Source organism: Cololabis saira, chromosome 8, assembly GCF_033807715.1.
Source record: "Cololabis saira isolate AMF1-May2022 chromosome 8, fColSai1.1, whole genome shotgun sequence".
NCBI classification, from domain to species: Eukaryota; Metazoa; Chordata; class Actinopteri; order Beloniformes; family Belonidae; genus Cololabis; species Cololabis saira.
Genome location: NC_084594.1, coordinates 44,085,115 through 44,107,039, shown reverse-complemented (window position 1 = coordinate 44,107,039; position 21,925 = coordinate 44,085,115). Strand labels below are relative to the sequence as shown.

At 44.9% G+C, this 21,925-nt stretch overlaps 1 protein-coding gene across 6 annotated transcripts in view; it reads right to left on the bottom strand.

Moving 5' to 3' along the window:
- LOC133449002 (MYND-type zinc finger-containing chromatin reader ZMYND8-like) overlaps positions 1 to 21,925 on the bottom strand; it is a 56,658-nt gene extending 34,733 nt beyond the window's left edge. Inside the window, exons 1-3 of one of the 6 annotated variants that reach the window (XR_009782992.1) lie at positions 17,906 to 18,304; positions 12,700 to 12,773; positions 5,079 to 5,218 (exon numbers count right to left, since the gene is read on the bottom strand). Coding sequence is in view for 5 of the 6 variants with exons in the window: in XM_061728062.1 (XP_061584046.1) it covers positions 5,079 to 5,218; positions 12,700 to 12,773; positions 17,906 to 17,922 (231 nt within the window). In the remaining variant the exon portion in view is untranslated. Of the gene's footprint in view, positions 1 to 5,078; positions 5,219 to 12,699; positions 12,774 to 17,905; positions 18,305 to 20,895; positions 20,964 to 21,372; positions 21,477 to 21,822 lie in introns of those variants that run through there. The other 5 variants (XM_061728063.1, XM_061728066.1, XM_061728065.1 and 2 more) reach the window with 5 other exon arrangements.

The window sequence follows — 21,925 nt, the reverse complement described above, 5'->3', positions numbered from 1 at the left end:
AGACGGTGGCTCCTGCTAACCCCCGTACACTGTTTTGACACCCAGAAACAGATGAAAACACAGCTAAACAGGTGACGGCGCACCAGAAACACAGATCAAAACACAGCTAAACATTAAGGTGACGGCGCACCTACAAAAAAGTAAAAAAAATAAAATAAAAAAAAAAAGTGCTGCACCATAACAGCATGAACTACAAAAACACCATAAAACTCAGATAGACTAACCGACCACACGTTTCAACTAGCAGATAGCCGATGCTACAATAAAAACCCCAGCCAGATCTGGCGTCATTAAATTAAATAAAGATGTTCTTGCCTATTTGAAGCGAAGTCTGCGCCTCCCGTTTCGTCAAAGTCCCGGGCCAGTCCCCTCAGCCTCTGGTCTGTCATCACCCAGCACCGAAGCCGGTTTTAGGGGGGAGAGGGGTGGGCTATGCCCACCCAAACGTGCATATTGCCCACCGGCGTCTCCATCCCGGCCAGAGCGGAGAGCGGATGGCGGTGAGCTGCGGGCTCTAAAGCCCCGGCTACGCCGCCTACGGCATAGGCTACGCAGGCTACGGCGTAGCCTACGCCGTCTACGCCGTAGGCTACGCCGTCTACGCAGGAGCCTAATGCACTGGTAAGATGCGCACGACATTGATCATTTTTGCAGATCTCCCGTGCATCACAGAACTTTGATCCAGTTTGCCTGAACCGAGACGTCTTATGGGCTCCCTCGTCAGCCTCCACGGCCGGAAGAGTGCTGCTCATCTATGTTTTAGATACCTGTCCCAGTTAAACTAACGCAGCTTATCTTCCCAGAGCCACCGTTGTACGTCATCGCCCCCAGAATGCATTGCGCAGGTAAAACATGGCGCCTCCCGCAGGTCAAAATATGTGATAAACATTGTAGATTTTTAAAGCAATTCGATTATTTTATGTGTTTCTAACAACATATTTTAGTATAAGAGAACAATTGTGGCTAATTAGGGACTACCTGTCTTAATAGCCAGGGTTCCTTTTAACAAGAATATTTGTCTTATTTCTAATTAAAATGTCTCATTTCTAGTCAAAAAATCTCATTACACTTAAAACAAGAGTCATTACCAGAAAAATAACTTATTTGACAATTTTCACCTGTTTCAAGTAAATTTTCACTTGAAATAAGTAGAAAAAAATCTGCCAATGGAACAAGATTTATCTTCTCATTACAAGCAAAAAAATCTTGTTCCATTGGCAGATTTTTCTACTTATTTTAAGTGAAAATTTACTTGAAACAGGTGAAAATTGTCAAATAAGTAATTTTTCTGGTAATGACTCTTGTTTTAAGTGAAATTAGAGTTTTTGACTAAAAATGAGACATTTTAACTAGAAATAAAACAAATATTCTTGTTAAGATTTTGAGTTTTTGCAGTGTATGTACAGGGCCATCTCACAGTGGAACAGGTTGCCATTACTAAAGCAACAAACAAAACTAAAAAGGTTCCTTCTGGGTACAGACATACACAATCAGTGCGTCCGAAATGCCATACTAAACAGTAAATACTCAAAAAGAATACTTAAGTTCGGCACACTTTTGAGTAAATATCAGTAGTATGCATTAATTGGGACGTACTACTCAGAGCCACACGGCACTTCCTGCCGTTGGGAGGGGGAGTTGTTACCATGGTAACAACTCCTGTCACAGCAGCAGTAGCAGCACCGCTTTGCTCTTTCCCGTTTATCCTGGCCCAAACAAGATGACATTATATAATATTATTATATACCAAAATTATAACATTAATATACTTAATATTAGATATACTTAATATTATAGTTATGACACATACGTATCTGCGCAGCACTTAGCAACCAAACACCACTGCATTGCATTGTGGGAAGTTTCTGCTTAGCTAGTGTCCATCAATCCACACTAATACATTTCTCCAGAATGAGTATGGATAGAGCATACTATTGTGTACGTACTAATATTTCGGACGCACTAAAAAATCTCACATACCGTTTTTGCTACTCATTAGGGTGGTTGATTCATAAAAGAAATGAACGAGTTTCGCGGCAATCATGTGTTATTTAGACGCTGCATCGTCTGTGTCCCGCTGTGCCCCGTTCACTACCGTTATATGGATAAGCGGCTCGCAAAAAACCCCCTAATATCTTCCGAAGGACTCCAAATGACGCAAACTTGCCTGGGTGAGTATACGACCATAAAAAATGTCAGAAATAAGGTCCAGGTTGTGAAAAAACAAACTTTCCCTTTAATACTCCTCCGTAACCAGGCCTGGGATACCTGAGGGAGCAGCTGCTGAAGGGAACCCTGTGGTGTCCACACCAACAAGAGCTGTGGGAGTTTCCTGCTTTTATGGGATGCTTCCTGAAGAGGAGGGGACCCATCTATGACCCAACTGGAAGAGGAACCATCCGGATGGCACGTGCAGTGTTTGGATGTATATGACCATATCAGGGACTTGCTCAGAGCGGGAATCAATCCACTAGCACCTACTCGGCTCGACTCAACTCGGCCAAGTTTATTTTCCATAACAATCAGCACCTGGATCAGAAGTAGGAGGTTGGAGTGAAGCTACTGTGACGTATTTGATTGTGTGATCTAAACTAAGAAGACAACAACACTAAAGATGTAGAACCTGGAGGAGATGATAGATGTGCTGCTGGGTCTGTGGCTTGTGTTTGATATCAAGTTAAAAAAGGAAAGTGAGAGAAGCTTCAAGCGGTGACGCTTTTTAATTGTTTTTTTTTTGTCTCGGCGCTGCTGAAAAGTCAGCTGGAGCCGTGAGCAGCTATGAAGTGACAGAGCTCCTGGTAGATCTGGTCCTTCCTTATCGCCCGTCTAGATGCCTTTTTAATTCTCTTATTTAGCAAATTATGAACATCTGCACCTCAGAGTTGGATCATGAAACAGACTTTTGCTGCCATTGCGTGTTGAATAAAATGAACAAGAATCCGTCAGAATCTCTTTCTCTGATGTCACATCCTGACTCAGACGTCTGACTCCAACCCCCCGACCAATCAGTGGCCTGTAGTGTGATGATGTCAGATACAGCCGACTCAGCCGCTTAGAACCTCGGCAGAATAGTTACAGAAAAAGTATCTACTGGGCACGTTAGACCCCTGGTGGAAAAGAACCAAACAGAGGCGAGACGAGTCGGGCTGAGTAGGTACTAGTGGAAAAGAGCTATACCATCCCGCATCTGGGCTGTAAAATAGGACAGAAATCATTAGCATTCGCTGTCAGCTTGTTTTTTTCCTCCCCCGAGCACAGTCCTTTCCATTTTTTAACATTACCTATGAATCTTAACGGGTCAGCAGCAACAGCTTTAGTGGCTCGGTGGGTCTCCGTTACAGATCAGCACTTCCTGCTGCTAACTCCTCTACACCTTCATCTGGGAACAGCACACAGTGGCTCATTTTCACTTCTTCCGCGGTGATTTACAGCTCAGCATCGGTCCCACGTTGGCCTGTGATATCCCACATGCACTGCTGGGGGAGTGTGGCCGGCTCCGGAGCACGCTCAGCGGCCAGTAGCCGTTACCATGGTGACAGCATTGCCATTGCTATGGAGATCGTAAACACACTTGGTCACGGTTCTACCAGTGGAGGCCTGTTAGAGGCCAGACCCTGAACCTGATGCTGCTTTCAGACACAAACATGTTTGTTGAACTGTTTAAGTTAAGCAACAAACCAGGAGGAGAGACGTGACCTTTAAAAGCAGTTAACTAAGCACCTGCCAACATTCAGAGCCCTTTGTGCTAACTGGGATATTCACTAACATCTACGTTCCTCTCCGGGGCTTCAGTGGTCAGCACTGTTGTCACAGCGAGAAGGTTCTCCAGCCCTCTCCCCTCGCCCCCACGGTCCACACACGTGTGTGGGGTTAACTGGTGACTGAAGGGTCTGTGGGTGTTGGTGTGTGGCTCTGGGGTGGACAGTCCAGGTTAGGGGGGGGTTCATCGTATCTTATGGGGAGGTCAGTGATGAGACCCAGCTCTAGTCCAAGTGCAGCTCTGCCTTTCACCTGAGGAGCCATGGACCTACTGAGTGGGTATAAAGCCTGAATTAAGGTTCTGCGTCAAACCAACGCAGAGCACACGCCGTCACCGTGACGCCGTCGTGAACCCTTCAGACTTCTCCGTCACTCCATTTCTCCGCGGTGCAGTACCCCCCGCGACCGCTAGTTAGCGATCTTTTCCTGAATGGTTTATCCGACTTTTTCCGGTCACAGTTAATCAAAGAGATAAGGACAACTATTGTGCAAAAAACAAAAACAAAAAAAAAAAAAAAAAAAATCACACATATACGAAGAAAAGAGCGCTGTAAGTTCACGACTGCTTCAAACCGGAAACCGGAAATGCGTTGCTTCCAAGTGAACCAATCACAGCCCTCTCGTCTGCGTTTGGTCTGCGTCGCCTCGACGCGTAGTTACAATTTTCGGGAGGTGCACGTCAGTGACGGCGTCAGTGACGGCGTGTGATACGCGTCGACGCGTACCACACGCAGTGGGCACGGCGTCGTTTTGACGCAGAACCATAACTCAAGCTTAAGTGATGGACGGAGGGATGGATGGACGGACGGACAGCCGGGTGGAAGGATGGATGGATGGACAGACGGACGGAGGGACGGACAGACGGACAGACGGACGGACGGACGGACGGACGGATGGATGGAGGGACAGAATGATGGACAGATAGATGGATGGATGGAGGGACAGACACACGTATGGATGGATTGATTGATGGATGGAGGGACAGATGGACGGACGGATGAAAGAGGGACAGACGGACAGATGGATGGATGGATGGATGGATGGATGGATGGATGGATGGATGGATGGATGGATGGATGGATGGATGGATGGATGGATGGATGGATGGATGGATGGATGGATGGATGGATGGATGGATGGATGGATGGATGGATGGATGGATGGACGGATGGATAACTTTTAGAGGGGCTGGTGGACTGCAGGCCGATAGTCAGATAGACCTCACCGCTCTCTAAGCGGGTTCTGCAGCGGTCTGAGGAATTAAAGGTGAACCTGGGTGAAATAAATGACTGTATTTCCCTGTGGTCGGTGACTGGTACCTGGTCTTTGCTGCCGCCTACAGCTCCCGGCTTTTTCTTCTTTTTTGCTGGGCAGGGTGACGTTTCAGCAGACGAGTGGCCGTTGGACGAGTGAGACGGGCTGGGTATCTTTCGTTTCTGGGACGTCCGCTCACTTGTGTCTGAAATGAAGAAGAAATGCTGAAGTTCATGCCACATGGCCATTAAAGTAGAAACAACATCAGAAATATCACATCAGGTTGTTTCGTTTTTTTATTGTACTTTTTGTTTTCACAATGTCTGATCTGGATGACATGAAGGTCCGTGGAGCACATGGGCTCTTACCACAGAGTTCTGATACATGTGGAGTTGATTCAATGATATTTGATGAATTACTGTACCAATTACTTGATAAGTCAGTTATTTTTACTATATTGTGGCGTTGAAGACGTTGGTCAGTTATTCATTCAGTTGTAAAAATTCTGCACAATCTAACCCATAACACCATGTTGGCCAACACAGACAGTTCAGCCCCGTCGTCTCCAACTCGTGGTGCCAATTTGTGTCAAGCTGTGCGCCTTAGACGTGGCGCTGAAGCCAGTCCGGTCGGTTACCGCTGGAAAGCTCTTATGGCTCTGGGTTCATTCAATTCAAATCATTTCTGTCAACAGCACAATCAGAGAGGCCACACTGGACCTGAGACGTTTGTTTGTTAGTCTGGGACAGTAAGGCAAGTGCTCGCCTGTATCCTGTGGCCTACAGGCTTAGCCCAACTCACCAGCTCTCCAATCAGTACCGCTGGCTAACGTATGCTCCGCTAACAATTACCTGGACAACCTCTGACTCCGACTGACCACACTGCCCGACACGAGGCACTGATGCCAGATGATTTTCACAGAAACGCGGCTGCAAGACGACGCACCTGCACCCATTATTTAGCTACAGGGACACTAAGTACGGCCTGCTGCAGCAATTCCTGTTGATGTACATATCAACAGGAAGTAGCGTGGTAATGCCACCCCAACGGCTTTTCATCATTGAGGAACTTTGCCACAAGAGGAGACAACATACAAGACAACATGCTGTGCTCATTTCAACAAATCTGTGATTCATGCACACCACACTCCCACCTAGGATTCTCAGACCACCATGTGCCCTGCTATTTCCTGGATACAAGGGTTGAAACACTCCAGGCCAGCACACAAGACTACCAGGGATCGGCCTCAAGGTCTGGAGACAGAGGGCCTATCAGATCAGCCAGGGTTCAGCTTTCCAAGGCTGTCAGGTGAGCACAATGGCAGAAAGAACTGAAGATCCCCAAGGACTCATTGCTCATTTTATACAATTTCATTATATTAAGGCTGTGTTCAAATGTCTAAATGGTCTTGCTCCTCTGCCCCTTTGTAAATACATTCAAAAATGTAACAGCAGGTCTACTAGACCAGCCTCTAGTGGCAACTGTAAGGTTGCTTTTTGTAGAACTTCATTTGCACAATCAGCTTTTTCTGTAAAAGGAACTAAGTTCTGGAACTCACTACCCGATCACTTGAAATGTGTTTCTGATTTCATTGCATTCAAGAAACTTACCAAATCTTGACTACTTCAGCAGCAAACCTGTACTCATTGAGAGTGTGTGTGCGTGCATGGGGGTATGTGTGTGTGTATGGGGGTGGGTGGATGTGTTTGTGAGTGTAGGTAGCTGTGTGTGGCTGTGTAGATGAGGTTCCTCTTACAAAGGATTGGTAGCATACATATGTAGGATACCATATGCTGGAATAATTATAGCAGTAGAGATGTGTGTGTAGATAGGCCTAGATAAGCAAAGCTAGCTCTTATTATGTGTGTAATTTTGTATGTTTTTAATGTTTGTATTGTGTATGTTTTTAATGTTTGTAAGGGCATGTCAAGTATGTGTACTTTTCTAACTCCTTTCTTTTAATTGTGATGTGAGCCCTGTTAGGGATGAGTGATGCAAATTAGCATTCGCTATAAATGCTATGATACAGGCATCAGATAGCCATTTATGTCTGTCTATGTTTTCTGTATATGTCCCTTCCAAATAAACAAATGAAATGAGATGAAAATGGACCTCTCTGACACGAGGCCTCCAAGTGCACGTGGAGGGGCATCTAGGCCCTGGCAGACTACGAGGCCACACCACAGATACCCCTTTTCCACCAAACCGGTTCCAGGGCTGGTTCTGGTCCAGTGCTGGTGCTGGTTCAAAACTTGTTCAACTTGCGAACCAGCTTAGAACTGGTTTGCTTTTTCATAGCTCGGGGCGCTAAGGGGAGCCACGTCATTACGTCGCTGCAAAGGTGTTTTGTGTCCTGAAGATGCCTGATTCATTTTTGCACAGCCGACCCCTCTAGAACCTAGCTGAGATTTCTCCCAAAACAAAAGGTCAGTTACGTCGCTGCGTTTGTGTTGCCGCCAAAGTTGAAGCAACAACAAGGTATTTGCTCCAATATGGACTTGGTCCTCGTAGCCCCCTCTGTGGACCACATCTCTAAAAGACAGGTTGTCTCCTCCTCAGACCACTGCTGCTTTGCTGCATCCATAGTAATTTGTCGCTTATTGCCGTTGGTCTTAATAGCTCGGCCCCCCTCCGCTTAGCAGTTCTTTCCTCTAGCCCAGCAAAGAGTTGGTGCTACCTTGGAACCGTTTTTTCTGGCCCGGAAACAGTTTTTTGTCAGTGGAAACAGAAAGCCCGGTTCCAAACTCAACACTGGCCCAGAACCAGAACCAGCCCTGGAACTGCTTTGGTGGAAAAAGGATAAGAGTGTAGGCTACAACCACAAGAGAGATGAGAAACAGGTTTGCATGATGTCATGAAGAAATACTCGCCTTTTGAGAGGCATCATGAAATTATAAGACATTTTCAACTACTGATCATAGGGAGGTTGAAATTATTGTGCAAATACAATAATGATTGTACATCTGGCAACACTGCTCAAAGCTCTGAACAACAAGCAGGCAGGAGACAGCCCAGCCCTGAGGACCAGGTGCTCAGTCTGACCTCAGCCCGCCTCAGCCAGACTCCTGACCCGGAAACCATCCCAAGGAGGGTCATCAGAGAGCATTCAGTCCACCTGGTAGATGTTCTCACAGAGGTCTTCAACACCTCAGACTGTGGTCCCTGTGAGCTTCAGGTAAACCACCACCGTCCCAGTGGCCAAAAAGTCAACAGAAGCCTGACTCAATGACTGTCACCCAGGCGTTGATCACTCAGTCATGAAAGACATCAAACCTCCCCCCCACCCCCCCACCGATGAAACTGCAGTTCAACAGAATCATAAAAAACAACTAATAAACCCGTCCTGGATAAATTGGTCAGTGCCCTTTACTCAATATTTAGTTTCACAACTTCCTGAGTTGATCACTTCAGTCCAGTAATGAGTGTAGCCGTCAGGGAGACGTGTCCGGCAGACAGGGGTTCTGGTCCTCATGAACCAGGTGTCTCAGGTTTGAAGAGTTTCTTCTCCAGACTGCAGGTCCCAGATGTTTCCACAGATGTTCAGCAGGAAGCAGGGCTCATAGAAGGACAGTTCAGAATAGTCCAGTGTTTGGTTCTGAGTGGTTCTTGGCTGGTTCTAGTTGTGTGCATTTGGGTCATGATCCTGTTGGACGACCCATGACCTGCAACTGAGACCAATCTTTCTGACTCTGGGCAGCACATTTGTCTCCAGAAGGTCTTGATGATCTTGAGACTTCATTGAACCTGCACAGATTCCAGACCCTGGTACCAGACGCAGCAAAGCAGCTCCAGAACAGAACCGAGCCTCCTCCATGTTCCACAGTAGATCCAGTCTTCTCTTCTTTGAAGGACTAATTTTTACGTCTGTGAACATAGAGATGATGTGACGTCCACAAGCTCCAGTTTTTTCTCATCTGTCCAAAGGACGTTCTCCCAGAAGCTTTGTGGCTCGTCCAAATACATTTAGACAAACTCCCATCTGTTTTATTCTGATGTCCTTCCCACGGTGGAGTCCTCCTCAGTGGTCCACTTTGGTTCCCATGGTGGAGTCCTCCTCGGTGGTCCACTTTGGTTCCAACGGTGGAGTCCTCCTCGGTGGTCCACTTTGGTTCCCATGGTGGAGTCCTCCTTGGTGGTCCACTTTGGTTCCAACGGTGATGGACGGTGTGATCTGACTCTGATGGACCTGGACCTCGGAGTCCATCTTGAATCTCTTTGGAAGTTGTTCTGGAGACTTTAGTTTCCATTCGTATCATCCGTCTCTCCAGTTTGTCCTCAGTTGTCCTCTTGTGTCCACGTCCAGGTACAGTTGTCTACAGTCCTGTGGAGTCTAAACCTCTGAATGAAATGTCCAACTGTTGTCACGGGAACATCCAGCTGCTTGGAGACGGTCTTCTATTCTTCAACATGCTGGTCTAGAAGGTTCTCTCTGGTCTCCTCAAACAACTGTCTCCTTTACTGTCTCTGGTCCATGTTCAGTGTGGTGGACACCATGGTACCAACCAGCAGAGGGAGACTTTCAAGAGATGTTCATTACAGAACACGCTTCAGTTGAACACGTTGCTATGGAAACATTATTTTCCACCCTTTCTAGGTGAACCAACTCATTCATCCAGGTCAGTTTTGCACGTTTTGCTTTTGATTGATTCTGTTGAGCCAAAGTTCAAAGATTTTAATTTGCCAATTTTCAGTTAATTATGATCACTTTTATCAATTTATGTGACCATTGTGTTTTTTCTTTCTTTAATGGAAGGAACAAATTTGACCTTGTGTGTATGTCAGAATACTGTTCATGGACTTCAGCTCAGCGTCCAGCACGATTGTCCTTGTGCTGCTGTGAGGAAGAAGATACTGAGGAGAGCCAGCGCTCCACACCTATCCTCGCCACCTTGTTGGCGTGCCGCATCACCGTGTGGTTTGGAAAGCGCGTTTCTCCGGAGCACAAGAGGGTACAAGGTGTTAGAATCCTCCGCTCCATCCAGAACATCCTCCTCACATGCCGTGGCCTCTGCCATCATGAAAAAGCCCTTCCACTATTGGCGCTTTTCCACTAGTACCTACTCAGCTCGACTCTCCTCCACTCGGTTTGGTTCTTTCCCACTAGGGGTCTAACGTGCCGAGTAGATACTTTTCTGTATCTATTCTGCCGAGGTTCTAAGCTGCTGAGTCGGCTGTATCTGACATCATCACACTACAGGCCACCGATTGGTCGGGGGGTTGGAGTCAGACGTCTGAGTCAGGAGGAGGAAATCAGAGAAAGAGACTCTGACGGATTCTTGTTCATTTTATTCAACAGGCAACGGCAGCAAAAGTCTGTTTCTGATCTAACTCTGAGGGTCAGATGTTCATAAACCTGGTGCTGAGGAGAGAATTAAAAAGGGATCTAGACGGGAGATAAGGAACGACCAGATCTACCAGGAGCTCTGTCTCTTCATAGCTGCTCACGGCTCCAGATGACTTTTCAGCAGCACAGAGACAAACTAAATTAATTAAAAAGCGTCGGTGCTTGAAGCTTCTCTCACTCTCATTTTTAACTTTATATCAAACACGAGCCACAGACCCAGCAGCACGTACAGGACTGTCTCAGAAAATTAGTATATTGTGATTTTCTGTAATGCAATTACAAAAACAAAAATGTCATACATTCTGGATTCATTACAAATCTACTGAAATATTGCAAGCCTTTTATTATTTTAATATTGCTGATCATGGCTTACAGTTTAAGAAAACTCAAATATCCTATCTCAAAAAATTAGAATATTCTGGGAATCTTAATCTTAATCTGTAAACCATAATCAGCAATATTAAAATAATAAAAGGCTTGCAATATTTCAGTTGATTTGTAATGAATCCAGAATGTATGACATTTTTGTTTTTTTTTTTAAATTGCATTACAGAAAATAAAGAACTTTATCAAAATATTCTAATTTTCTGAGACAGTCCTGTATATCATCTCCTCCAGGTTCTACATCTTTAGTGTTGTTGTCTTCTTCGTTTAGATCACACAATCAAATACGTCACAGCAGCTTCACTCCAATCTCCTACTTCTGCTCCAGGTTCTGAATTGTTATGGAAAAGAACCAGGCCGTACTGAGATGAGTAGAGCCGAGTAGGTGCTAGTGGAAAAGCGCCATTTGATCGTTGCAGCATCAGGACCTGCAAAACTAGACTCTGTCATAGTCCCTCGTCCCCAAGCTGTCAGAGCCCTGAACACACATACACACCCATAAGCTGCTCAACTCCTCTCCCATCCCCCATCCTGTAACACACATCTGACCGTGCACTTCCACTTGAAATGGACCAAAACCAAGCCTTCCCCTCCCATGTGACTCTGTCATGCCTACTACGAGCTCACTCACGCGTGGCACTACTTTACTTTTTCTCTCAAGGCCTTTCTGACCGTTCTGTGTCTCTATATCCGGCACTTCTTAGTGTTCTTGTTCAGAACCACAGTTCTGTTCTTTGTTGGGTTTATATGGACCGTCATCCATGCGGAGCAAGACTTTGTTCAGTTTCTACATGTGGCAGCATGATAAATCAAGCTCCTCTTTGACTTTGACTAGATTAGGGTTGCCAACTCCCTGAAAAATAAATAAGGGACACCTCATCAGCAGGGCCGGCCGATCCGGTTGCCTTCACCCTTCCTGGTGTGGGGAATTTTTTTTGTGAGTGAAACGATTTTTTAACTTTTTGACTCGAACCTGAATTGAATTACAGGACTGTCCACTGTCCACACTGTCTCAGAAAATTTGAATATTGTGATTTTTTTTTCTGTAATGCAATTAAAAAAACAAAAATGTCATACATTCTGGATTCATTACAAATCAACTGAAATATTGCAAGCCTTTTATTATTTTAATATTACTGATCATGGCTTACAGCTTAAGAAAACTCAAATATCCTATCTCAAAATTTGGATATTCTGGGAATCTTAATCTTAAACTGTAAACCATAATGTGCAATATTAAAATAATAAAAGGCTTGCAATATTTCAGTGAATTTGTAATGAATCCAGAATGTATTACATTTTTTTTTTTTTTTTTTTTTTTTTTTAAATTGCATTACAGGAAATAAAGAACTTTATCACAATATTCTAATTTTCTGAGACAGTCCTGTAGATGCATATTTTTGAATGCCATGAACACATAACAATAACAAATTATTATCCAGCAATTCACTTTAATACAAAATAACAAAATGAACTGAATAAAATAAGTATCTTTCTTAAATAGAAACCTGTCCTGCTTAACTTAAAATTGTATAAATTAATATAAAACAATAGAAAGAAAGCAGAACATCCATTTTGTAATAGTGCACATTTTTAGTGCAATAACAAAAGTGCAAACAGAAAGTCTGTAGAAAACTCAAAGGCCATGACTGTAGCTACAGTTGTAGTAAAACAGAAAAAAAAATAACTTTCAACAGCTCAATGCCATCTTCCATTGTCATTTTATGACTTATGTTTTGACTCTCACAGTAATACGGGACAAAGTGCGTCCCTTTTCAGCTCAATACAGGACGCGTACTTTAGTTTATAAATACGGGACGATTCCGTTTTTCAAGGGACGGTTGGCAACCCTAGACTAGATCCTCACCACAGCCAATCACAGAGCTTTACCCCCAGCAACAGCAACATGTGTGTTTGTACTTTATCAGTCATTCAATGAAATCATAGGTCGGTCTCACCTCTGGATCTCGTTGAAATCTCCATTTCTTCTGTTGCCGTCTGTTTTTCTGTCTTTTCCTCCTGTTCTGACACACTAACACACAAAAGAGTACAGTCAGTGTTATGCTGGTCAAATGTCATCCAAAATAACAGAACGACCTCTGCGTTTGTGTGAAGGTCAGGTGAGAAGCCGTTGGTGAGCTGGCAGGTTTTAGACTTTTACTCTCCTAAAAACCTAAAGACTCAGACCGTCGTATTTCTCCATTTACTGCTCCGTTAGTGGCAAACCAAGAATTTTCAGCGTTAAGTAACCGTGCTAACGTTTAATTCATTCCATTCATTTTCCAACGGTTGTTTCTCTGAACGAGTCAACTCCTCCCCGGGGATGCTGGGAACGTGAGTCTGCCCCAGCTGTCTTTCAGATAAATACATAACGTACTCTGTAGGGCTGGCTATCCATTCAAATGTCAAGAATCAATTCGATTCGATTCAGATTCTTAAGATTCAGAATCGATTATAACGCTTCGATTCGATCTGATTCGTTTCCGATATTGATTTGGGTTAGTGTTACTAAAAATGTTTCTTCAGCTGTTGCATGAATTATATGACTGTGTAGTTATGCAAAATATTAATACTAGTATTATATTGAGATTCAACAGCAAGTATTGCAGCTAATGATGCTGTAAGGACCAATCAGCTCCCAGAATGCTGATAGAACTGAAACAGAAACATCGTGTGGCAGAATTACCAAACAGATCCAGGGAGGAAACAGAGGATTATTTATATTATTATTTTATTATTTTTTCCCATTTATGAGAATTTGGTTTTTAGCATTTTATGCAAATGTAACCCCAAAACGGTATATAAAGCAAAGAAATATAGACAATTTATGCAACTATAAATGAAAACTTTAATGTTTTCATACCTTTAAACATATTTAAAAGGCAAAAACATGGCACCAGTTATTCTCGTGTCCAACAAAACATTCTTTTTTGGGCATAAACAAAAAAATGCCAAAAGTTGTAATGTAATGATAGAAAAAAAAAAATATATCGATATTTAGGAATTCATATGGGAATCGATTTAGAATCGGAAAATTGATCTTTTCAACACAGGCCTAATACTCTGGGCAGCCCAGCAGTCCATGGCAGAACCCCACCGCTGGCCTGCTAGTATAGCCATCATATTATCTAGTTTCCTAGCTTTTGTGACGTTCTGGCAACAGAACTGAAGATGGTGTCGAAAACAAGTTGTTTATGATTAATTTCCTCCAGCCCTCTCGGGGGAGGGTAGAGAGGAGCGCGTCGTTGTGAGACGTCATCCAGCATCGCTGCCGTTACTTCCAGGAGGCAGAAAGAGCCGATCCTTCCTTCGGTCACTCACGTCATTCGTCAGAGGCCCATCTTCATCAATAAGCATCAACTTCACAAACAAACAAAACAAACACCTGAACCCAGATATTTTTTCCACTTTGACTGCTTCCGTTCTTTTCTGTCATCCACATCAAACAGAGAACCAAATGTCTGCGGCAGAACATAAAAGTCTGCTGACGAACTGAGCCTCGGTATCCCTTCCTTCATCTCACTACAGATTCATTATTCTAGAAAAGTCAATTTTTCCAACTCAAAAAACAGACTTTTGCACCAACATCAGCTGGGAACATGAGTATTAAAAGGCATAAAAACCAAATAACAGACACGTAAACAGAAGTTGGGTCATGTGACAGACTGAGTGAAGGTGATTTTTACCAGCAGTTGATGCAGATGGTAAATTATCTGCTGGTGCTTTTATCGTGTCAATAAACTCAGGTAACTAATCACACTCACATGTTCTGGTCTTGCCCCAAGCAGGTAGGTTATTGGACTAATGTATTCAAGATTTTGTCTGATGTATTTGACATTTGTTTACCATCACCCCGGATAGCCATTTTTGGAATACCACCGGATTTTGGACTTTTGACCGCAAATCAGTCTAGAATGGTAGTATTTAACACACTGATAGCAAGACGTAGAATATTGTTGGGGTGGAAATCCCCAAAGCTCCTTCTATTGCCTTATGGCTCAAAGATATTATGGATTTCTTCAAATTGGAAAAAATAAAGTTTACAATTAGAGGTTCATTAGAAAGGTTCTTCTCGAGCTGGAAACTATTTATTACCAAAGGACTGAGCTGATGTCTTTGTTTTTCTATCCCTAAGAATAGTAACAGCCTAATTACTAATACATTGGTATATAACTCTGAGGGTGATATATGCCAACATTCCCACTCAAGTGTTTACTAGTATAACTTGTGACTACTACTGGGATTGCTAATCGAAAAAATAAAAATAAACACAGGTAACGTTATACAAAGATATTCTACTCTTGTTTCTGGTTCAGTTGTTTCAGACCTGCTATACAAGGAGGTACCGGAGCAGCGTACGGCTCCTCGGGAAGATTATTCCCTTTAAAAGACGTCAGCTCAAAAAGCACATGTCATGGTGTGACTGTGATGATGGTTGATGGTTTGGTACAGAAGCAGAATCTGAGGGAGAGGATCTGTGCACACTCCTCCCTCCACAGAGCATCGCTATCCTGCAATGATTTAAGAAGACGGACACTCGCACCATCTGCTCCCTGAAAGGGTCGTCCATCAATAGCTGATCGAACCACATGATCACAGGTTGCATCATGGGATTACTGAGGGAAACCTTTAGGAAGCACTACAAAAACAAACTTCCCCTCATCCAGACGGACCGTGAAACCGTGGACAGACATGCGTTTCCAGTAGGCCTGTGTTGAAAATTTTTTTTTTTTTTTCTCATATTAATTCCTAAAAATCGATTCATATGTCTAAAGATCGATTTTTTTTCATCATTACAACTTTTTTTTTTTTTGTTTATGCTCAAAAAATGAATGTTTTGTTGGACACGAGAATAACTGGTGCCATGTTTTTGCCTTTAAATATGTTTAAAAGGTATGAAAACATTAAGTTTTCAGTTATAATTGCATAAATTGTCCGTATTTCATTACTTTATTTACTGTCTTGGGGTTACATTTGCATGAAATGCTGAAAACCAAATTCTCAAAAATTAAAAACCGAAATAGACCGAAAATGGAAAAAATTCAAACAGAATGTGGGAAAAAATTAAACCGATTTCATACGACCTCTGTTTGCTGGATCTGTTTGGTAATTCTGCCACACGATGTTTCTGAAAGCAGTTCTATCAGCATTCTGGGAGCTGATTGGTCCTTACCGCATCATAAGCTGCCAATACTAGTATTAATATGTTGCATAACTACACAGTCATATAATTCATAATTCATCCTTCACCGCCGACACCACACCGCTGCGTTGTCTACGTCTTCTCGTCCAGTTTGTACTTTGAAGTTTTGTCTGTGGAGATTCATTTATCCAGGTAGAAGTTTGAAGTTTTGTACTTCGATCAACACGCCACATCGTCTCATGTTCATCGGTATTTCCTGGACTGAATCAAAATCCTACATCAGACTTTGTGACATTGACATGAACGCGGGATCTTCATCCAGTCAGCTATGTTCTTCATTCTCTCTGTCTGTTCTCTCTTTTCCTGCTCTGTCCAGTCTGGCCTCCGGCAGGAGGTTCCCCCGCCTTAAGCTTGAGTTATGGTTCTGCGTCAAAACGACACCGTGCCTACGGCGTGTGGTACGCGTCGACGCAGACCACACGCCATCACTGACGCCGTCACTGACCTGCACCTCCCGTAAATTGTCACTACACGTCGAGGCGACGCAGACCAAACGCAGACGAGAGGGCTGTGATTGGTTCGCTTGGTAGCAATGCATTTCCGGTTTCAGGTTTGAAGCAGTCGTGAACTCTCAGGACTCTTTTCTTCGTGTACGTGTGATTTTTTTTGTTTTGGTTTTTTGCACAATAGTTGTCCTTATCTCTTTGATATACTGTGACCGGAAAAAGTCGGATAAACCATTCAGGAAAAGATCGCGAATTATCGGTCACGGGGGGTACTGCACCGCGGAGAAATGGAGTGATGGAGAAGTCCGAAGGGTTCATGACGGCGTCACGGTGACGGCGTCACGGTGACGGCGTAGGCACGGCGTTGGTTTGACGCAGAACCATAACTCAAGCTTTATGATCCAGGTCCTGGTCCAGGTTTCTTCCCTCCTAAAGGGGAGTTTTTTCTTGCCACTGTTTGGTTTAAGGTTTTTCTCTCACTAGGGGAGTTTTTACCTGCCATTGTTTATCTAATAATTTCTTGGGGTCATGTTCTGGGTCTCTGGAAAGATCCTAGAGACAACTTCTGTTGTAACAGACGCTATATAAATAAAATTGAATTGAAGTCATGCCGTTGTGGAACATGTGATCTTGGCCTGGGATGGTGGGGGTGGAGCTGAGGTTTGACGTGCAAACATCAACTCTAACCAGTGTATGTCCAGAGATGCGTTTCTCCACCGGCCAGCAGGGTTGTGAACAGTTGAGGAGACATCAGTCCGTCTCCACGTAAACACTTATTCATCAGGTGACCTCCGGGGGAAATCATACCATATCCTAATTAGTTTCCTTCTCGAGAGTGTGTTCTAGTGCAGGAAGAGAGAGAAGAATCCGGATGTGTGAGCGTGCGACGTGCCGTCAGCCTGCCTCTCCCCCGAACCTGTCCAACAGGTCTTTTTTTAGTGTCAGTCCAGAGCAAAGTGGCCTTGCTCCACAGACACCTTGTTGTCACTCCTGTTGCTCCTCGTTTCCACATGTTTCCCCACCGGTCAGACGAGCAAAAGCTGTGACCATTTCCCCATTTACACCTGAGGAAAGCTCAGCTTCTGAAGCAAACAGATTCTTGAAGGTCAAAAACATCAAGTCTCCATTCGGATCCCTCGTAGCAGAACAGCCCTGGGCCGTACGGGTGGATGGAGTGACGTGCGGGGAGGGGAGACAGCCCATCTGCAGACACAAAGAGCAGTCCAGGCGCAGAAAGCAGGGCTCTGCCGGCCTTCCTCCACCTAACCTGTCTGGACACTCTCAGAATCTTTACCTCAGTATCAGCGCTTCCTGTCCAGGCCGAGAAACACAACAGGACAAAGAGACACAGGGACATGAGGACAGCCACTGCTGCCCATCCTTCCCCAATATGTCAATATTTCAATCAAACACCACAGGACATCAAAAGCCTCCTGAAACTTCCTTTCCACATCTCTGTCCACACCCACCCTCTCCACAACAGCCATGCCTCAATCAAAGAAATGAGCAGCATACCTTGTTCTCTCCCTCATACAGACTCTGCAGCGGGTTCTCTTTATCTTTATCAGGTTTTTCAGGACGTTAGGGGATGAAGTCAAAGATGGATGCAGGTTTCCCAGAAGGCCTTCTCTCCTTGCTGTTCTCTTCTGCAATTGTCAATCTTTAACCTCAGCTGTGAGCTACTGATTGGCCTGAGCACCACATGGACGTTCCTGATTGGGCGCTCGTCTCAGCGTGCAACACGGGCTCTCTTCTCCCCGCTTTCCTCAGTCATAGTGCTGCAATGCAGAGAGAGGGCTGACTGATCCTCGCTTTGGCTTCCCAAACACCTGAAAACCACGTCCCCTCGTCCCCCTCAAACCTCATACTGACATGTGGCGGCTGCCTGCCGTCTACCAGACGTGCTGGATGCAGCCCTGCAGGCGTGACGGGGAGAGGATCGCGTTCCCTCCCTCACCACACTCAGCCTGTGCATGTGTGTGGCGTCCATTTTGAAGATGCACTCACTCTCTCTCTTTCTCTCCCTCCCTCTCTCTCTGTCTCTCTCTCGCTCACCGCTGCACGCAGCACGTACACACCGCACCATGCAAATCAGCTGTACAGGACCTCACGCTGCGTTTTCCATGCCTTCGACATGAACGCGTGCACAACCACCGTCCACATAATGGACACAAAGACAGGCCCTGCAAAAGTAGCCGGCCTCCTAGAGAGCAGGGGAGGCATCGTGCTCGTAATCCCTGTTTATTGCCGTGGCAACGTGCACTTCCACTGCACTGGAAATCAGAGCCCGAGGACCGTGATGTCACCCCACTGCCAGAGTAGAGCCGGCCCCCTTTTTGTGGCCAGAGCAGGGACACTTGATTTAGAGAAAACAGCAACAACTCCTGCGGCGCAGCAGCAGCACACAGGGCCGGAACAGCGAGGTGGAAGACCAGCCTCCCCGGTCTGCACCCAGGGGAATGGTCCGGTTTTATCCTCATGTGGACGGCACTGTACTTCCCTTCCAGTCTCGTAAAGAGATGCACCGATCAGGATTTTGAGGGCCGATCACCGATCCCCAAAATATGTGACTACGTTTACATGCAGTCAAAATTCGGGTTATTGCTAATATTCCGGTTACTGAAACATTCAGAATAATGTGTTTCCATGCGTGAGCAAACAGGGTTATCCCTGTTTACATGGTAATTAATCATTCGGGATATCTGGATTAAACCAGCGACACACGGAGAACGTGATGACGCAATTCCCGTCATTTCCGCTTCTTCTTCCTGTATCCAAATTCAAAACAAATGCTGCTTGGCTCACCTTCTTTTAAATCTTCTATCCCGGTACTTTCTACCGTCTACAAATGCAGAAATGTTCATATCCTTCATTACATTTATGAAGTGATTAGTCTCCTCCTGGTCTTGTGTTTCTCCGTGTTTAGAAGAACTTCCTGGACTCAAAAGACCAGGATTCCTTGTGAACAGAGCATGCGCAGAAAACAAATTCCTGTTCCGTTTGATGGGGATATTCCGTTTGGCGTTTACATGACCCAATATTCAGGTTTTAAAAGGAGTAACCCAGGGCTCATATTAGGGTTTTTAAAAACCCGAATATGAGCAAATTCCGGTTATTCAAAGGGGTTATTGGTGTTTACATGGTCGTGCAAATTCGGGTTATTGCCAATATTTGGGTTTTAAAAGGGTTATTGATGCATGGAAACGCAGTCAGTATCTGCCGATCCCCATATTGCCGATCACCGATCACAGCGTGAAATCCATACATTCATCAATGGTGTTGTCTCATGTACACAACACTGACATTGTATTATTAGGTATAAAAATTAGGATCCAAGCTGCTAACGACGTGTTTAAACCCAATGTCTTCTACAACAGAAAGCAGCTGATGAGCAAAACATATGAATTCATTACCTTACGATGTAGTTTTTTATTTATCTTGCTGTCGTGTATAGGTCTCTGTTACGTTCAGGTGAGTTAGCGGCGTTGCTCTTTTTCTGTCTCTGCCTTTAGCGGCAGCCGACTTTGACAACTCAATATACTCCTTTGTATGAAAAACTTTCAAATGTCTTATCAGCTTCGTTGTGTTGAAATTCTTTTGTAACATTCCTCCCATTTTCAGTGATGTTTTGTAGAGACGGCCACGCCCCCTTAGCAGACCTGGGGCCTCATTTATAAAAGAGTGTGTAGGATTCATACTAAAAGTGCACGTTAACCCAAAAGCCGAAAATGGCGGGCGCAAAAAAACCCTGTGCACGCACACATGCACGCGCGGGCAGCGGTTTGTTGTAAACGTCATCTGATCGGCTGCTTTTGAACTATTATTTTCCGATCTCCAATCAAAACCGATAGGGGCATTATCAGCCGATACCGATCGGTGCATCTGTCCTGCAAACATCTGCATGGGACAGGGTTCAGTCTGAACTCCGTTTAGGTCGTCACATAATAAAAACTCACTTTTGCTGGTGAAATCACTTTGTTCTGAACCTTTTATTTTGGGTCTGTATTTTGAACTTATTCACTTACCGGTAATTAAAAAAAAGACAAATAATCAGCCTGGCCGGCTGGTATTATCACGGTAACGGATGTTTTCAAATCTCACGTTCCAGGACTACTTCTGCATCTTCTAACCAACGTGTGAGTCTGTTCCTAGACAGACTCCAGATTAAATCAGGGTGCCTGGGTTCGTGTGACGCGGATTTAAGTGCGTTAATGCTCACACTGTGGTGGAATGAGGGATTAAACACATTACTGGAGGCTCCAGACAAACGCACTGAGGGGTTTGCTCTGCTCTTCCAGCCAATAAGGGCTGCGGCTAACGCAGTCCTGACGCCAGGCCGTCGCTCTGCTGCTCCACACCATCACAGGAATCATCATCATCATCACCAGAAATATTTCAGCTGAAATAAAAACAGCAATCCAACTGATATCTGTAGCTGTGCAACACAATTAAACACAAACATGCTTCGGTTTTAGCCTGGTGTACTTGATAAAAGCGTGTCCGACCTCTCTGGGAGTGCTGAGGCTGCGGTGGAAACGCTCGGCGGAGAGCGCCCTCCTCTTCCTCTCTCCTCCTCTCACAGACAAACAGTCACTTGTTTGGAGCAGAGGGACAGAAGAGGGAAGCTCTGTAAAATGGCTGACTCTCCGCAGCAGAGAGCAACCCTGGGAGACGGCAAACGCCATTAACCTCTGCAGTCCCCTCCAAAGCTGCTGGAAGCACGTCCATCCTGCATATTTGTGTTATTTTAGCAAAACCCCAGAGTATCTCTTAAGATTAGGCAATGGTTTTCATCCTTTTATTGTGTAAATACTCAAAATACAAAAGGATAAACGGTGGGGAAAATAAGCACGGAGCTGGTTCCTGGTCTGCACTTCTCTGCTCTCTGGAAGTGGGAAACACAATGAACCGGAGCACCCTGCTGCCCTCGCTCTCATTCTAGTCGGAGGCCTAAATTAAAACTTGCTGTGCTGTCAGTTTACCATCTGTTAATTCCTGTGGGGACCCCCCCTCTCCGATGCTCCCCGTCTCTCTCTCAGGGCCTGTCATCGTGGCAGCTCAGGCCGGCCCGGGCACAGCCCTGAAAACACTCTCCTCTCAGGAACATTAGTACAGCAAGCAGTTGTTTCTAATCACCACAAGATCAACAGTAACTATCTTGTGCTTGGCTCAAGGCCTTCAACTGTATATGCCCCCCCCTCCCACAAGAAAAAAGGCCAGAGTGTACAGATTTGCACCAGTTTCCCCATACTATGATTATTTCCCTCCTAGCTCTGGGAGGGGGGGGTTAAGGGTGACAAGTATTCTTGCCCCTCCCCCTGTCTGTCAGAGGAAAAACTGTATTATTAGTCAGGCACAGATAGATCACACACAAGAGGCTCGGGCCTTATTGGCAAAGTAATATATGTGGAAGAAACAGAATCAGGGCTTACCTCTGTGGATGCATGGCTAAAAAGTGTGATATGTCAGTGCTTATTAGAACATGGAGGAAGGACTGCCCTGCCGGCCTCGCTGCTCGGCAGCCACGACTCTCCA